The sequence below is a fragment of the Pogoniulus pusillus genome, chromosome Z (genome assembly GCF_015220805.1).
Source record: "Pogoniulus pusillus isolate bPogPus1 chromosome Z, bPogPus1.pri, whole genome shotgun sequence".
In the NCBI taxonomy this organism is placed as follows: domain Eukaryota; kingdom Metazoa; phylum Chordata; class Aves; order Piciformes; family Lybiidae; genus Pogoniulus; species Pogoniulus pusillus.
The window spans coordinates 62,240,101-62,258,906 of NC_087309.1; the positions used below are offsets into that span (position 1 = coordinate 62,240,101).

Sequence of the window (18,806 nt, forward strand, 5' to 3'; positions counted from 1 at the left end):
AGCATTTTGTCTATAAAGATGAGTGGATCATGGAGTGTTCTTGTATTCACCACCAAGGTTTCCTTGGTCACTGACCAGAAATATTTTCCCCTTTCCTTTCTTTTCAGAATTTATGGCCAATAGAATTGTGTGATGGGTACCGAAAAACACAGTTCTTTAATAAGCATTTGGACGGTGCTTCAGACAGTACAAACTGGCACTGCTTTAAAGGGGGTTCAAGTGATGATTGATTAGAACTATTCAAAGATAATCCTAGCATACGCAGTTGTGATATAATTTCAGAACACCTGTCAATGCACTGAAAAAGCAACACCCTTCTTACTGGGAGAATAATTGAGTCTCTTTGTGCCATACTAGCTCAGTTTGGATTCACTCTTGGCAGTGAAAACTGCAGCAATTACCGCATGATGGGGATTTATAATGTGAATTACAGTCCTTGAGGAGTTGAGGTAAATCCATTAGCTAATTTTCCATTGTGTCACTTAAACTATAAGGAAAGAAATTGACAACATCTTGCTTTTCTCACACAATTCTTCCAGATTTTACATATTATTTTGGGAAAATAGCAATAAGGAAAATCAGAGCAAAAGTATTCAAGGCATTTGTATTTCAGATCTGTAAACAGCACCAGTTTTCAAATTCCTTAATTACCCTTCCAACGTGATAGTAAAAAATCTCCAAACTTTCCAACAATCTGTGGTACAATAAAGTGCATCAAAAGGCATTCTGTACATAGTACATACAGACACACACAAACAACAAACTTTTCAGTATTATGTACATTTTTATGTGAGTACAAATGTAAAAAAAAAGATCAAAATTATTTCAAGAGTAACTAATACTTCATCCAACAAAGTGCTAATGCACAGGCTCTATATGTACCATCCCCATTAAGTGTCAAGTGTTGCAGATAGTCCTCCATATGAAAGAGATGGAAAACCGGGGTATCACAATTATGTTGATTGACACACACACCTCTGCCGTTACTAAAATTTATTGTACACCAGGAAACATAAAAGATATTAAGATGACAATAATTTATTAATGTATCAAAGGTTAATGGGCTTTATTGTGTTTGCCTTTTCCCCCCCTCCCACAAAAATTATTCCTAATAATTCTGTTATTTGGTTGAGAAATGTTTCATATCTTACCTTCATGTACATGCTAGCGACTTAAATCTACACCTTTTGATTAGAAAAGTCCCTATGAATAGTATGGTTAGTCACTGTCCAAAACCACCATCACCACTGACATAATTTATTATGTTCATCTATACCTCTAACACCACCATTTTCTTTGTGTTAATCACTAAGCCCCCCAAATCCAACCTCTAATTCTGTAAACGACATTCTCATTTTTAAAGCTTAGATCAGTGTTCCCTTAAATTTGCAAACCCTTTATCTTTGACAACATAGCATTGTCATTCCAGGTGCTTAATTAAGGTAGTTTCTAAATTCAGCTTACACTGAAAATAACCTGGATGCGCATGGGAGAAACGTTACACACGTTTTGATCAAAGGCTGTCACATATTCCTAGCAAGACCCGCTAAAACAGATACCGTAGCTCAATGCAACTTTTTTAGAGGTGGTGTAGGGGTGGAAATAATTAAAAGGTTACCTTTGCCAAGTAATTCCCAATGTATCCTCACTGGCACTGGGGTATAAATGCCTGCCGTTTTGATTCATGGTCCAGTCACAAATTCTCAGCTGTCAATTGAAACCTAGCAGTCAGATATGGATCGAGCAGTACTACAGTTTTTAGTATTTAAATGAATACATGCAAGCTAGTACTGTACATGGCAAAAGCCTTACTTTCCCAGGAAGTAACTTTTAAAAATAAAACAAACAATCAAAGAAAAATAGCTTATTCTGAGAAATAAATACCTACAGATTTGCTTAAGATAATGCTACTTTAATATGCTCCACTATTAATAAAGCATTAAAGAGTAACTAGTGTTAAGCACATAACAATTAGCCATTATTAGACTACAAATTGAGCTGGAATAAAAGGAGATGTTAATATTCAATAGCAAGATACTTTAAGAAAGGAAATAAATAATGCTGTTTTCTCAAAGCAATGCTCTATATAATGCATATTAATTAAAAGTCAAATATAATCAATATCTTGTAGCATGCATTTTGTGAAACATAGAAGACATGCAACTTACAGAATATTTCCCAAAACTAAACAAAATGTCCTTATCTTGCTGTTTAAGAAGGGTAAAGGTATTTTGGAACTGAATTTTATTAATCTAGTGTTACTGGAAGTGGTATTGCTTAGCAAGGAAGTAATAAATTAATCTAACGTTGCTTCAGAATCTAGTGCTTCACTGCATGTTAATATCATGAAGAACTAAATGTTAGCTGAAATAAATTCTTCCCAGACCACTGAATCATCAGTCCTGCCTTCACAGGTTTTTCAAGCAATCCTCTATAGTTTTATGTGTCTAACAGCTGCCCTGTAGTGTTAGCAGATTTATTGAAAAGATATATTGCTTATTTTTAAGAGTGTGAACCTATCTGGATTGTGAAACAAACCCTACATTTTAATCTCTGTCTAGTCCTGCCACATATAACTTGCTGTACCATTATAGATGATACCGCACTCTGAACTGAAAATAATGTTATTGTTCAGTTTAATTGCATTTGATTAGTTTTGACTTTGTCTGTGCTCACAGTCTTGTGATCGCACAGGCTACCAAAAAAAAAAACCCAAAAAACACAACAACCCCAAAACAAAACAAACAAAAAAACAACCCACAAAAAAAAAAAAAAACAAAAAAAAAAAAAAAAAAAAAAAAAAAAAAAAAAAAAAAAACACCTAACATGAACTGTTTTCACAGGGGCGCAATTAATTAGTCTTTTCCTGAAAAATACAACTGCTGAGGACAAGACAGTATTACAAACTTGACCCTGTCTGGCAGTTAGCCTCATAAGCTTCCTGCTGTTAAGGTCTGAGAAATGGAAATGTTAGTGTCTGATGTTTTCATAGGGATTGTTTCTTGTTATCTGAAGAACGCTAAGGCACCTTCTAAGGGCCATTAAAGCATGACTAAACCAAATGAAATGAACCACAAAAGGAAATACGCAGTCAAAAAAGTTTGGTAGAGGTAACTATGAAAAATACATTAAACACTTATAAAGAAATGGGCACGTAAATATTTGGTTTAGTCACCACATAAGACAATATTGTAAGCTTGGTTTTAATGTTGATGGCATAGTAAAACATGTCAGCTCAGTTAATTAATATATGTTAGATGTTTTTTCTGCTATAGTCCTTAAGAATGCCATCATCTTCACTACAGGTGCATATTTTAAAACTTTCTAACTTAGCTATAAAAAAACACTTCCAGCTAAAACATAAGACTGAAAGGTCAAATCTCCTCTGTTTTCCTCTTTTGCAAAATATAACATCTACAAATAAAACCCCTTTGGGTTACTATAACTATAAAAACTGCTAAAATCATAAACTTAAGTATTGTCAAATTATTTTATGCATTTAGATCTAGCTTGAAAACCACAGAATGTGGAGATCATCTGGTCCAATCCCTTTCCTGTCACAGGTACACCTAGATGAGCTTGCACAGGAATGCATCCAGGCGTCCAGATGGGTCTGAAAGTCTCCAGAGAAGGAGCTCCACAACCTCTGTGGGCAGCCAGTTCCAGTGATTCCTCAAAGCACCCACAAAGTGACGAAGTTTCTCCTGAAGTGCAAGTGAACCCTCTTGTGTTCTAGTTAGCCTCCAACATCTCTTCTGCTATCTCTCACCAGCACTGAAAAGAGCCCAGCCTCATCCTCCCAACCTCCACCCTTTAGATATTTATACACATTAAGATTCCCCTCAGTGTGTTTTCCAGGCTAAAGGGCCCTGCATCTCTCAGTGTCTCCTCATAACACAGAAGTTCCAGTCCCCTAATCATCTTCATGGCCATCTGTTGGACTGTCTCTAACAGCTCTCTGAAAAAAAACCTCTCACAGCACTTAGCTTATTATAGAACCTGACTGCATTTACCATTTTGGGAAAAACAGGTTTTAGTAAATCAGCTTCCTCACTAAATCATTAGTCTTCCCACAGTCTGCATGAAAACTTCAATGTACAGTTAAACTCTTACATTTATCCCTAAGAAAGCTACAAAAGAAGACCTTTTGAAACCTAGTTCATAAATATTAGTAATGACATATTTCATGTTATATAAATACTGTAATGGTAATAATAGACCACTTGCACTTTATAGATATGCTGTAGACACACAGATACACAGAGAGGTGAAACTCATGTCACACTAGACTTTCAGTCAGTGTAAGCTGCAGTGTTATTCACTACACCACTTGCACCATACACTGGTACTGACAACACCTTGAAGAACTGCAGGTTTGTACAATGGGTTCTGTGGTAAACAGATAACAGGCTGGACATCAGGTCAAACGAGGTTCTTCTCCCACTTTGCTCTGCCCCTGCTCTGTTCTGGGCTCCCTAGTTCAAGAAACACAGGGAACTAGTGCAGACAGTCTAATCGAGGGCCACTAAGATTATCAGGGAACACAAGCTTCTTTCTTATGAGGAGAAGCTGAGAGACCTGGGGGCTCTTTAGCATGGAAAAGATAAGATTGAGAAGGGATCTTATCAATGTAGGGAATCTTATCAATGTATATAAATGTCTAAAGGGTTGAAGGTCATGAGAACAAGGATGGACTCAGTGGTGGATAGTAATAGGATGAGAGACAACAGGTACCAAGTAGAACACAGGATTTGCTTCAACTCAGGAGAAACTTCTTTACTTTTAGGCAGTTAATAGAGCAGGTCGTCCAGAGAGGTTGTGAAGTCTTCTCTGGAGCCTTTCACATCCACCTGCATAACACTCATGTGCAACCTGATCCAGGTGTCTTTGTGTCAGCAGGGGGCTTGGACTAGATGATCTCCAGAGGTCCCTTCCAACCCCTACCACTCTGTGATTCTGCAAAATCTAGAACTGCATCAGTTGTGCTGAAAATCATCTTTCCAACGCGACAAACTTTGGAGAGCTCTGCACTCCTTAGCAGGCTGACATAGCTGCCGTGTTGTCTTTACAAAGGAGCTGCACAGGAAAACTTTTTCTCTCTCACACAAAATTTCACTTCTAAGTAACTCCTGCTTACAGATCAGGATGTATATGGTTTAGAAATATAGTTTTCAATGTATGCAGAAATATCACTTTAAAATTCTATATCTGCATCCTTCACACTTTTTGAGTGCTTTCTGAGTAAAAAGACTGGAGAAGCTTGAAAGAGCTCTGTAAGCTGGAAGAGCTCTATAAGCCCTGGCTCCATTTGATGGAAGAAGTCTGTTCACTGCTGCAGAGGCAATGCTTCCCTTTGAGGATGTCCAGATGGCTTGGCTGGGAAAGCCTGAGAGCAGGATCTGACATGAGTACCAATCTCTGGAAGGATATATGACACTTTAGTACAGTATTTTGAGTGCTGTATGTTGTCTGGAATCATGATGAAAGCTTCCACTCTCATTATAGTTCAGAGACTTCTAAAATCATGCCACAGTATTATCTAAAGACAAGAAGGCACATTCACTCCAGTCTACCCTAAGCCACCTAAAGCTGTTTCTCTGATATGAAAGGGAAAGGCAGAAAACTACTCTAGGACTATTTCAGAGAACTTCAATTCATCAGTAGAGAAATGGTCCTCATTAGACATTTAATAAATCCTGGATAACATTGTTAACTTTCTCAAAAATTTACTATGAATGAAAACTAAAAAACTCAAGAAAAGTCTTTCTTAGAAGCCTGTTGGACAGGCTGGTCCTCAGCCCTATAGCTTTACTCTTTCAGCAAGGCAAGCAACATGAGCTCTGCTTCAGTAAGACCTTCCACCTGAGAAACACTACCAATGATATTTTAATTTATCTCTCATTTAACCACAGAGAAAAAGAATATGGGTCTGTATTCTGAAGCTGAAGAAGCTGTCCAGCCTTGCAGCAGAGGGCGAAAACTTTACAGGCAGCCAAGCCACTTCATAGAATCATAGAATCAACCAGGTTGGAAGAGACCTCCAAGATCATCGGGTCCAACCTATCACCCAGCCCTAGCCAGTCAACTAGACCATGGCACTAAGTGCCTCATCCAGTCTTTTCTTGAAGACCCCCAGGGACGGTGCCTCCACCACCTCCCTGGGCAGCCCATTCCAATGGGAAATCACTCTCTCTGTGAAGAATTTCTTCCTAATATCCAGCCTATACCTACCCTGGCACAACTTGAGACTGTGTCCCCTTGTTTTATTGCTGGTTACCTGGGAGAAGAGGCCAACCCCCACCTGGCTACAATGCCCCTTCAGGTAGTTGTAGACAGTAATAAGATCACCCCTGAGCCTCCTCTTCTCCAGGCTAAACAGGCCCAGTTCCCTCAACCTCTCCTCATAGGATTTGTGTTCCAGGCCCCTCACCAGCTTCGTTGCCCTTCTCTGGACATGCTCCAGCACCTCAACATCTCTCTTGAATTGAGGGGCCCAGAACTGGACACAGTACTCAAGGTGTGGCCTGACCAGTGCTGAGTACAGGGGAAGAATAACCTCCCTTGTCCTACTGGCCACACTGTTCCTGATGCAGGCCAGGATGCCATTGGCTCTCCTGGCCACCTGGGCACACTGCTGGCTCATCTTCAGCTTACTGTCTATCAGTACCCCCAGGTCCCTTTCCTCCTGGCTGCTCTCCAGCCACTCTGTCCCCAGCCTGTAGCGCTGCTTGGGGTTGTTGTGGCCGAAGTGCAGAACCCTGCACTTGGCCTTGTTAAATCTCATCCCATTGGCCTCTGCCCACCCATCCAGCCTGTCCAGGTCCCTCTGCAGGGCTCTCCTACCTTCCAACAGATCAACACCTGCTCCTAGCTTGGTGTCATCTGCAAATTTACTGATGCTGGACTCAATGCCCTCATCCAGATCATCAATAAAGATATTGAACAGGACTGGGCCCAGCACTGATCCTTGGGGAACACCACTAGTGACTGGCTGCCAACTGGATGTGGCACCATTCACCACCACTCTCTGAGCTCTGCCATCCAGCCAGTTCTTGATCCAGCACAGAGTGAATCTGTCCAAACCATGATCTGCCAGCTTGGCTAGGAGCTTCTTGTGGCAGACAGTGTCAAAGGCTTTGCTGAAGTCCAAGTAGACTACATCCACAGCCTTCCCCACATTCACCAGGCGGGTAACCTGATCATAAAAGGAGATCAGGTTGGTGAGGCAGGACCTGCCCTTCCTAAACCCATGCTGGCTGGGCCTGATCCCTTGGCTATCCTGTAGGTGCTTTGTGATGGCACCCAAGATGACCTGTTCCATGACCTTGCCTGGCACTGAGGTCAGGCTCACAGGTCTGTAGTTTTCTGGCTCCTCCTTACGACCCTTCTTGTGTATGGGAATCACATTGGCCAGCTTCCAGTCTTCAGGGACCTCTCCAGTGAGCCAGGACTGCTGATAAATGATGGAGAGTGGCTTGGCCAGCTCAGCTGCCAGCTCTCTCAGCACCCTAGGGTGGATCCCATCCGGTCCCATGGACTTGTGAAGATCCAAGTGACTTAGCAGATCCCTTACTGCTTCCTCATGGATTAGAGGGGGACTGTACTGGTCCCTGACTCCATCCACCACTTCAGGAGTCCAGCTGTCCTGGAGACAACCTGTCCCACTAGTGAAGATTGAGGCAAAGAAGGTGTTAAGCACCTCTGCCTTTTCCTCATCCTTTGTCACTATGTTCCCATCTCTATCTAGTAAGGACTGGAGGTTGTCCTTGGCCCTTCTCTTGCCATTCATATATTTAAAGAAACACTTTTTATTTTCCTTGGCAGCCGTGGCCAGCCTGAGCTCCAAGTGGGCTTTTGCCTCTCTAATTTTTCCTCTACAAGACCTAGCAACTTCCTTGAACTTCTCCTGGGACAGCTCCCCTCTTTTCCAGAGGTGATACACTCTCTTTTTAATCTTTAATTCCTTCAGCAGCTCCCTGCCCATCCAGCCTGGCTGCCTCCCTCGTCGGCTCATCTTCCGGCTCAGTGGCACTGCCTGCTCCTGTGCCTTCAGGAGTTCTTTCTTGAAGCAGGTCCAACCTTCCTGGACCCCTTTGTTTCTAAGGGCTATTTCCCAAGGAACTTTCTGAATTAGTTCCTTAAATAGGCTGAAGTCTGCCCTTCAGAAGTCCAGTGTGGAGGTTCTGTTGATGCCCCTCCTGATTTCTCCATGGATTGAAAACTCTATAATTTCATGGTCACTGGACCCCAGGCAGCCTCCAACCACCACATCCCCTACCAGCCCCTCTCTATTTGTGAGCAGCAGGTCAAGCAGGGCTGCCCCCCTGGTAGGCTCAAGTAACAGCTGGGATAGGAAGTTGTCTTCCACACATTGCAGAAACCTTCTAGACTGCTTCTTCTCTGCAGTGTTTAAGTCCCAGCAGATGTCTGGTAGGTTAAAGTCACCCACCAGAACAAGGGCAGGTGATCTTGAGGCAGCCTCCAGTTGCTTAAAGAGTAATAAATCAACCTCTTCTTCCTGGTTGGGTGGTCTGTAACAGACTCCAACCAGGATATCAGCCTTGTTGGCCTTCGCCTTAAGTCTCACCCATAATGACTCAACTTGATCATCCCTGATTTCTACCTCCACGACATCCAGAGCATCCCTAATATACAGAGCCACTCCCCCACCCTTTCTCCCTTGCCTGTCTCTCCTGAAGAGTCTGTAGCCATTGATTACAGCACACCAATCATGTGAGCCATCCCACCACGTTTCAGTGATGGCGACAATATCATAGTTTTCCTCCAGCACCAGAGCTTCCAGCTCCTCTTGTTTGTTACCCATACTGCGTGCATTAGTGTACATGCACTTCAGCTGGGCTGCTGCTTTTACTCCTAGCTCTAGCCTACCATCCTCAATTCCCTTTGATTTATCTCTGGTGCTGTCATGTTTAACCCCCTCCCCCTTCCATTCTAGTTTAAAGCCCTCTCAACAAGCCCAGCCAGCTTATGTGCCAGGGTCCTTCTCCCCTTCTGAGATAGTTGTGTCCCATCTGCTGATTGCAGACCTGTGGCAAGATGAAGTTCCCCAATATCAAAGAATCCAAAGTTATGTTGGATGCACCAACCTCTGAGCCACTTGTTCATCAAATATGCTTTCCTATTCTTCTCTGTATTCCAGCCTGTGACTAAGGGTATAGATGAAAAGATTACCTGTGCCCCTGTTCCCTCAACTGCTTTCCCCAGTGTCTTAAAGTCCCTTTTGATAGCTTTTAGCCCTCTGTTATTAATCTCATCATTCCCTGCCTGTATAACTAATAAGGGATAGTAATCAGAGGGCTGCACTACAGTAGGCAGCCTCCTGGTAACATCCCTGACCCGGGCTCCAGGGAGGCAGCAGAGCTCCCTGTGGAAGGGGTCTGGCCGGCATATGGGGCCCTCTGTTCCCTGCAGAAGGGAATCACCAATAACAATTACCCTCCTCTTTTTCTTCTGGGTACTTGTTCTGATCCGAGGGGGCAACTGATTTGTCTCGGTTGCCCTCCCAGCCGGTGATGCTTCTGCCTGCTCCAGGATCACCTCATCCTCAACCTCTAGTGCCCTATATCTGTTATGTAAGGGCAGCTGGGGATGTGAAGATGGCTGGAAGGGTTTTCCCTTGCCCCTTCTGGCAGGCACCTGCATCCATTCTTCTTGGTTGCTCTGTTCGTCTCCCTCTGGCAAGGGGGACTGCAGAGCATGTTGCTCTTTTGTACCTTCCCTTTCAGCCTTCAGTCGTTCCACCTCTCCCTTGAGTTCAGCCACCAGGTTAAGCAGACAATCAATCTGCTCACACCTAATGCAGCCATTGCCTGTGTCGAGTGCCAGGCTCCAGCACTCCTCACATCCAGACGTCTGGACGCCTGCACTCCTACAGGTGGGCTCTGTTTGGGTGCCCACAGTTTTACAATTATTATACAGCTTGGACCTAGTTCGAACCATGTCTGCTATCCTGAAGGTCCGCTGCGAGTTGTTAGGTGTGGTGGGTTTTTTTTTTTCCTGACACACGGAGCCTCAGCAGTTTAGCATCCTTGTGATACATCCTTGCTGCTGCACTCATGAAGTAGCATAGAGCACAAGTGTTTCTTCAGGGAGGAAGCACAACTCTCTTATCTGCCTCAGCATCATCATGGGAAGCAGTCATAGGCTGAGGAAGAAGTAGAGCAGTAGACCAAATTCTTCCCTTAACTCCTCTACCTCCCTGCAAGTCATCTACCCTCCTGCTTCTGTTCCACTCTCTGTAAAATGCCATGGAAATTATTTTAATGCACTTTCCAGCACTGTGAGACATACTGTGAAGTCCTGCACGTAAGCTAGATTTCACTATCTATAGCTTCCTTTCTTCACAAACACAAATAAACCAATCCTATGTTCATTAAAATCCCATAGTCAACATCTCAATCTTTAATGATAGTCTGAATAATTTTTATAGGTGAATCGTAGAATGGTTTAGGTTGGAAGGGACCTCAAAAATCATCTAGTTTGAACCCCCTGCTATAGGCAGAGACACCTCCCACTAGAATAGGTCACTCAAGGACTCATCTAACCCAGCTTTGAACAACTCAAGAGAAGGAGCATCCTCAGCCTCACTGGGCAACCTGTTCCAGTGTTTCACCATTCTCACTGTAAAGAAATTCTTAACATCTAGTTTAAATCTCGCCTTTGTCAGTTTAAAGTCATTACCCCTCATCCTGTCATTACAAGACCTTGTAAATAGTCCCTCACCAGTCTTCCTGTAGGTCCCCTTCAGATATAGGAAGGCTACTACAAGGTCTCCTTGAAGCCTTATCTTCTTTAGGTGTGGTGGAGGGGCAGCAGCCCCAAAACTGATGCCTCTCTATGCCTCTACATGCCTGGACATGTTTTTCTGCCAGGACCCATGGCAGTAAACAGGTTGTGTAACACACACACACCCAGTCCGTGTACCCCTGGGGTCTGCCCAGGTAATCTCCTATTGGGAGGGTCCAGGCAAACAGCTTCTGCCTATTAAGGTAAGGTTTGGCTTACTGCCAGCCTGATTGGTCACTTTAGATGGCCAAATGAGCCACAAATCTCGGCTCAGAGTCTATAAAGAGAGGTGCAAAGGAGCACCACGTGTTCAGAGCATTCAGAGCATTCAGAGGATCAAGCTCAGCTCTCTGATCCATATAGCAGCATCCTGCTGCCCTGACCTGCTTGCATGGCCTAGACACAGAGTCAGGCCTTACTCTCTTGCAAACATTACTGAGGCTCAGACCTCATGCATTGATCTCAAGGCGCAGTTAAGCTGTCTGCGAACCCTTTGAGAAGCAGAGCGCATGCACGCCTGCATTGCATACATATCTGGGGAGCTGAGAGCCCCCTGCCTAAGCCTAGAGCAGCTGTACATGCTGGCTTGCTATCCTGCATTTAGCTACAGAGCTCAAGTCTCCCTGCAGCCCGGCATATGCTGCTTGCCAAGCTGCCCTGTAAGCCTGTAAAATTCTAGGCCCAGCAGACCTTCCAGACTGTCTGCTAACCTACAAACACAGCCTGCTAGCTGTGAGACTGACTGTGCTAGAAGCTGCATGGACAAATCCTCCTCCTGCATCTGGAAATCCTGCCAGCTGATCATCCCTGGACACGGCATCCAGAACCAGCAGCACCAAGGCAGAGACCACTTCATAGCAGAAAAGAAGGTCAGAGAAATCCTGTTTACCCCAGAGACTGGGAACACCTTATCATTCACCTGCAAGCCGGGACAGATTCCAGCTTCAACAAGACCCGAACACTGGGCACACACTGTGGCACGATCCCGGGAGGGTGATTAATGATTAATACTTAAGAGCAACACATTTAAGCAAGCTCTAATTCCTTTGTAATATGTTACCTCTGTCTTAAGAGCAGACACAGTTTCAGCCCTTGCTGGGCAAACAGTATAGTTGTTAAGAGGCATTAAGCCTAAGGGAATCTTTCTCTCTGTCTATAGTTGTTGATAATTTGATATTTCCATTTAATAATCAAATCCCTGTAAATATATCCCAAGCTGTTTTCATAACTTTGCACAAATAACTTAATTACATAGTGGTTGGGGGTGGTACAAATTTGTAAATATTCATTTTTATAAATAATTTTATAAAAAATTAATACCACCTCAAATTAATTTCTCACTTCCTCCTAACAGAGGAGGAATAAGAGAAGCCCCTCCATGACACTAGGCTGAAGAGCCCCTACTCTTGTAGCCTGTCCTCACAGGAGAGCTGTTCCAGCCCTCTGATCATCTTTAAGGCCCACCTCTGGACTCGCTCCAACAGTTCAATGTTCTTCTTGTGCTGGGGGCTCCAGAACATTCATTGCAAACTTCTGTTATTGCTACTACCTATTTTGGAAAGTGCAAATGAGAGACTGTTCTATAGATCCTCTTAGCTGAGAAATGCCCATAAAGCTCAACATTTGCATATTGACATTGTTTTGACTGAAACTTCCTTGCAATGTGTTTCCTTTCCAGAAAGTATATGTGAAAGGTGACCTCTTATGCATTTACATACCTCACTGGTGGTCATGTGACCCAGTTTTACGTCAAACTGTCAGTTATGATAAGGGATACAATAAGAACAGCCTAAGCGTTGATAACCTGTTTCCTGGCATTACTGAACAGTTGTTTCAGAGACTACTTGTGTTCTTCTTTCAATCTCCTGCTGAAAGCAAAACCAGCACCCACTCAGAGCAGTTTGTAAACAGATACTCTATATTCAGTGGACATTCAAGTTTACAGTTTCCACGATGACTACTATGAAGAGAGCTCCATTTTGAATTGTGTGACTCAGTGCTAAAGGATGCATCTGGTAAGGACAGCTTCCTGACTAACAGGCAGGGGAGCTGGGAGTGTTGGAAATAAAAAGCTGTCTACAGTTTTCTGATTTTACATTTTAGAGACCTGGAGTGTTTCTTATAGCTACAGATATGGTCTGTATCTTCTCGTAAATCCCAAAGCTCAGTAGAAATTATGGATATTGCACACCACACTTAGAAAGTCCAAGCTTTAGTGAAAACCATGCCATTGTATTAATCAGTGCAAAGACTGGAAGAGTTCACTAACTTCTCATTAGCACTAGTTATCATAATTTACTGTAATAGTTAAGTTCTAGAGGTTATTGGCTTCATATACCTTGTTATCCCATTTATTTATATTTTGTAATTAAAAAACCCATGCAAAGCTCCAAGATGTATTAAAATTAAATAAATGGCTGAAAAAGAAAACTCATCAGTTATTTTACTTATTCCAACATAAGTATTATTATTTGTGAAATCATTCATCTGTACTTGCAATAAATGCAAATGTCTATTTATCCATCCATCCATCCATCCATCCATCTTTATATACTGTTTACACAGGTAAAGTGCTTGGCTAGTACTATTTCTGGTAACATTCAAGCTTTACAGAGAGAAAAAATATCATACTACCTCCACGTGTCTATCTGAAGATACAAATAAATTCATGAAGTTGAGATTGATAACATAAGGTGGCTACAGATATCTCATTACCCTGAAAACTCCCATAACCATTAGAAGAATTCTGATCATTATGTTACAGAACTGATGACTTCTGCATTAATATTACTTAGCCAAAAGAATGGAGATACAGCTAAAATCTGTCAGATACTGTGCTGAGCTGCAGAAGACTGAATTTGATTGAGTTTCCTCAAATTTCTTCTATTCATTGTTTTTTCCTCTAGTCTAGGCTTAGAAACCACAAATCTTCAGCAACTGCAAATCAGGCAAAAAAAGGGGGCGGAAAGGTAATCCCATATAACTGTTGCACCAGATGATCCTTGAGATGCCTTCCAACCTGACATTCTATGATTCTATTACTATCCAATCTTTCTTTAATGCACAATCCATTTAAGGTATTTCTCAGCACAGATGATAAGTACTGAGCACTAAATTTGACAACAAAATAATCCCATCAACCACTAACAGTAACATTAAGAAAAACTCTCTCACTCAGATACCAGCTCTTAACATTTCCCTTGTCCTCTTCCTGTGGTGCCCTCCCTGCAGCTGTTAAGTATCATCACCTAAAAACTAAAAAGCCAATGTGGAATCAAAAAAAGTATTAACGATTTGAGGGTGGGACTGACATGTTTTTTTTATCAACCAATTGTAAAATATAGTGCTAGATGACAGTGAAACAAGAGGTATGTTTTGTAACCACTCATGTCACCACACAGAAATACCTGTCATTTCAAAGCCAGTAATAGGGAGACTCATCAGCAACTGCAGCAGAATGTGGACTGCACAGTTATAATTCCTTTTCTTCCTGTCAATGTAGACTGCTAAGTGATGCACTTAACAGCATATTTTTCACAGTACCCAGATGAGTAAAACCAAATAAACCATGTCTATTGGTGCTAGAGTGCCCTGTTTTCCAAAGCCTTACAAAGTACTTTCAATCTAAAAGAGGTTATTTCAGGCATGTTGCACTACAATTTGTTTACTGGAAGTTCTAGCAAGCTGTCACTTTGTGAGAAGTTGCTTTGTAACTCTACGTTGCAAAATATATGTGTAACTTTTAAATTTATGGTGGTTACTGTAATTTAAACAGGCAATGTAATGATTCTTTGTAACAACAACAAAAAGTACTCAAAAGTACACGTCAATATTTCTCATAACCAGGGAGAATAAATCTTCATAAAGACTCTTCCAATGAAGTAAAAAATGTATCCGTGACAATATTTATTCCTGAGGGGTCAGTGTGCATTATAGAGCATGGTGAATGTTTGAAAGACCTCTCTGGAACTAAGACCACAGGCTTTCTAATTTGGAATTTCTCTCCACTAATACAAAATGATTGATCACCTTTAATTCATGTACCCCTTGATTCTTCTTTTCATTTATCATGGACTGTTCTAAACCAAATGCATTTAAAGTCTGCCACAAGAAAAGTGGTCTCTTTTAAATTGTTGTAAAGTAATAAAAGAAAATAGTAAATCAATCTAATTTTTGTCTTACTAAAGGATAACCTTTGCTCTTCTGAAGTTGTTTAGACAATCTCAGTGGCCTACCTCACTTTCTGGGTAATAAACATACATAGCACTGTAATCTCAGTGATGCCTTTAGGATTTGAGTGAAGGTAACTAATTTATTAGAAAGTCTTATATATGTATATTTGTATTCATCTGAAAAAGCTTTGTGATTGAAGTATTCTGTTCCTTAAAATGGTTTCAGCAGCACATACTGTTTCCTAATTTTGCAGTTATTTATATGTTTAAGCATGAACACACATAACCCCTCCAGACACACTTAGGCTAAGTATAAACATATATCCACTGCCTAAGTTAGAAAAGAATAGAGAATTCACAACAAAGATGAAACCTTGACACTATTTTTAAATATAAGAAATCAATTGCTGGTCATCACCTGATGCTCTTAAATTAACAGAACAAGACTATGGAACAATATACTTTAGAAAGGAGAACAGTGTTAATGAAGAATTTTGCTGTTTATAAAGTGTATATTAGACCTATTTTTTCCTTCCCTCTAAACCATGTGGTCACGTGTTTTACCATGAAAGGAAGCATAAGACACAGTGCATGTAAAGATCAAAGACTGTGATGACTCTTGAGATTCCTCACTTATACTGTCCTGTGACACTGCTGCAACCTCCAAGTCTATTTCCATCTACATAAATCCGAAAAAATATAGAAGATGCATGAAATAAGCAATATAAGACCTACATGTCATAAACTCAGCCAAAAGAAAATTATATACTTGCACTACCTTCTGGCATGTGACATGACGTTCTTAACTCTTTCAGTGAAATTTGAGTAATGTGGAGAGGGCTTAAGCAATAGTAAATTTGTAGGGAAAACAAACCAAAAGAAAAAAGTTGGCAAAGCATCAACTGTCTTGAATAAGACATCATCTTTATGGTTTTCCCTGCACTCTCCATGTGGTGACCTTTAAAACAGACATAGTGCCACCTCACCCTGGGAGTAGGTAGGGAGACAGTGCTCCAGATGAAACACACTTCATCTGTAGCAGCAAACACTGAACAGGTAGGTTTCACTCAAAAATGAAACTGGCATGTCTGCCAAATCATCACAGGAACTCAGGCCTGAGAACAAAATACAGTGGTATAAATACCAGGGAGTCTTTAAAAGCCCTTTTCTTACTACCACATTCAGCTTTTTTTTTTCCTTCTAACATTTTACATGCTGTTAATTTCAAAGTGCTCTACTGTTAAAATCTATGAGCAACACAAACACACATCATAAAACATGTTACAGTTCTAATGGGTCTGAATTTATTCCTGTTACTAGCAATGTAGCATTTCTGTATATGTATGGCCTTGCCACTGACTGCAGCTAATTTGTTTGTATGGTAGCATTAATGTCAGTTGCTTATTTTCACAGTTTGGGTAAACACCTCATTTGCATTAAATTTACAGCATTAATGAGATGTGAAATCTAAAATGTTACTTGAAACTAGAAAAAAAATGGGTTTATCATATTTGAAATCAGCAGACCAATTTAAACTTATTAACTATAACTAATGTGTTGTAGTGAACATTTGGCTTTATAACTCATCTTCTACAATTCAGATCATGTTAGGTAGGCTTAAAGATCTAGGAAAACCCCAAACAAAACAGCTTGAAAACAGTAAGAATGATGTTTTGCTTTAGAGATTTTGCGTATTTGTTAAAATGATTTTGAAGTGAGTATTTCTTCTTCACATATCTCATTCTCTTCCTTAAAATCCTTCAAAAGATTACATGTATGAGCTCTTGACATATAAAATAACTGAAACAAATATGACTGGAAGTTCCTTAAGATGGCACAAATCTAAGAAAAAAAGCATAATCTAAACTGAGTGTTTCTTAAAGGGTTCGGGTTCATATTGAATAAGCTTTATCTTCAGATGACAAACACTGAAGTCCTCAGAATCCCATTCTAATCCAAGCTAACAGTGGCAGCACATAGGAAGATGATACTGCAAAAGCTTCTCTATATAATTACACCTATGTGAAACTTGCCCACCTGTTGCTGGTGTAGGAAGGATGGGTCTCTTGGGCTTAGTCCCACATATCGATTGGCTTGGGATGTGCCTGAGGCTGTGTAGGCTGATTAAGGAAGAACAAAACAGATTGATAAAAATACCAACCTATCATTATAAATACCCTCTGCAGATACAGTAAATACATTAGAGATCCAGAGTTATGATTTTGCAATGTATAGGATGTGTCTGTGGTTTCCCCTTCTTTAAACGTTTATAGCAAAAGAACAAATTGTACCAGATTTGGACAAGCATGTGTAAATTCCTATAAACTTCAATGGAAGCTGCAATGTGTAAACCACAATTATGTCCCTTCTTAAATAAAAGTTCCTCTGATCAATATGATTTTATTTTTCTTAAAGTGATTAAATAAGATATGCAGCATGAGCCTGAATGTCATTTCCACTATACCAATCCAAAGGCACCAGTGAAATCTCCGAGATGAGAGTGTTGATAGAAAATACTAGTATACATTTTTTGTTCTTTACTGTTGTGCAGGACCATCACAGAACTGTAAAAGAACAAAAACTGCAACCAAAAGTTCAGTTTACTTATGATATGAAATGAATCCTCAGAGAGCTTCAGAAACAAAAGGTAATCTGATTGGTATTTTCATGAGAAACTAATTATTTTTTTCACCCTGCAATAGAATATTAAAGTTCTCTATAAACTTGGAAATGTTTTCCCAGAGGGACAATTTAAGGAAGTTTCTCAAAGTCTGCTACAGAAAATGATAAAAATAATCTTCTGATGAGATAGAGAATGGTAGGTGATGTTGGAATTAATTACAGAATATGGATTCTTGACCTGCAGGTCACATTCCTCTCTGGCCTCTGTCAGTAATCACTAAAAGCCATTAATGTCACAGCTTTTGGTGGCACTTGTGAAATGTGGTGAGTGGTCTTACTCCACTTCCCAGCGTGGAGATGTCAGCACTGCAACACGCAACATCACAACCTAGAAACTTGCTGGCAGACAAAGCAAAACTACCAAAACTGAATAGACAGACACAAGGAAGACACTGAGGAGCTTCATGGGAGTATCTACTGAATGAGCATGCTAAAGTCATGCAGCAAATACAGACAAATGAAGTCCAACAAAACTATTTTTTTAAGAGGCCTTCCTGAAAAACTGTCATAAAATTAATCAGCCATTAGATGGAAATTATGGTGAAGGCCATAGGGTTCCCAAATATTCAAAACAATTCTCCTATTGCACTTCAGAAAGAAAAGCACTGCTAATAATTGGCCACCTTATGAGATGGAATAATAACAACAACTTGCTGCCCAATAATAGCTTTCTGTCATGTATATTTTGATCCAATCATAGCAAATAAAATAAAGGCTGTGCCTAAAAATTTATTTGGTCTTGATTTTTCCTTTAAGTTGATGATAGCGCTCTGTGTGGCAGATCTATTATGACTGATAATACAGCCTCTATGTATTCATACATAATTTATGTATCAGCTGGATGTGATCCCTCTGTTGTTATTTTCTTCATCAATAAGCTGAGTTCCTTAATTTTTTTTACTCTTAAAGTTGCCGATACAGTTTCAAAAGACTTTAACAAGCAGATCAGATTACTGCCCTGCTCTGAAAAGCACAACATTGAACATGCAGCAATTGTACTCTGCCTTATATGCAGAACTGGCATACTCAAATAAAATTTACACACAGGGCCTCTTTTATTACTTACATGCTCTAGTGGCAGATATCAGACCTTTAGGCAAGATGTTACTTGCACACAGCAGTGGAAACAAGATTAGGCCTTATTTA

At 40.8% G+C, this 18,806-nt stretch overlaps 1 protein-coding gene across 5 annotated transcripts in view; it reads right to left on the reverse strand.

The window, feature by feature from the left end:
- The window catches only part of NFIB (nuclear factor I B), a 203,642-nt gene that overhangs the window by 11,469 nt on the left and 173,367 nt on the right, over nt 1-18,806 (reverse strand). For 3 of the 5 annotated variants that reach the window (XM_064140619.1, XM_064140618.1, XM_064140620.1), the window contains exons 10-11: nt 17,016-17,098; nt 1,619-1,707 (exon numbers count right to left, since the gene is read on the reverse strand). The exons of 1 other annotated variant lie outside the window; for it this stretch is intronic. In XM_064140619.1, coding sequence (XP_063996689.1) covers nt 1,619-1,707; nt 17,016-17,098 — 172 coding nt within the window. The remainder of the gene's footprint in view (nt 1-1,618; nt 1,708-17,015; nt 17,099-18,806) is intronic. One more of the 5 variants, XM_064140621.1, reaches the window with a different exon arrangement.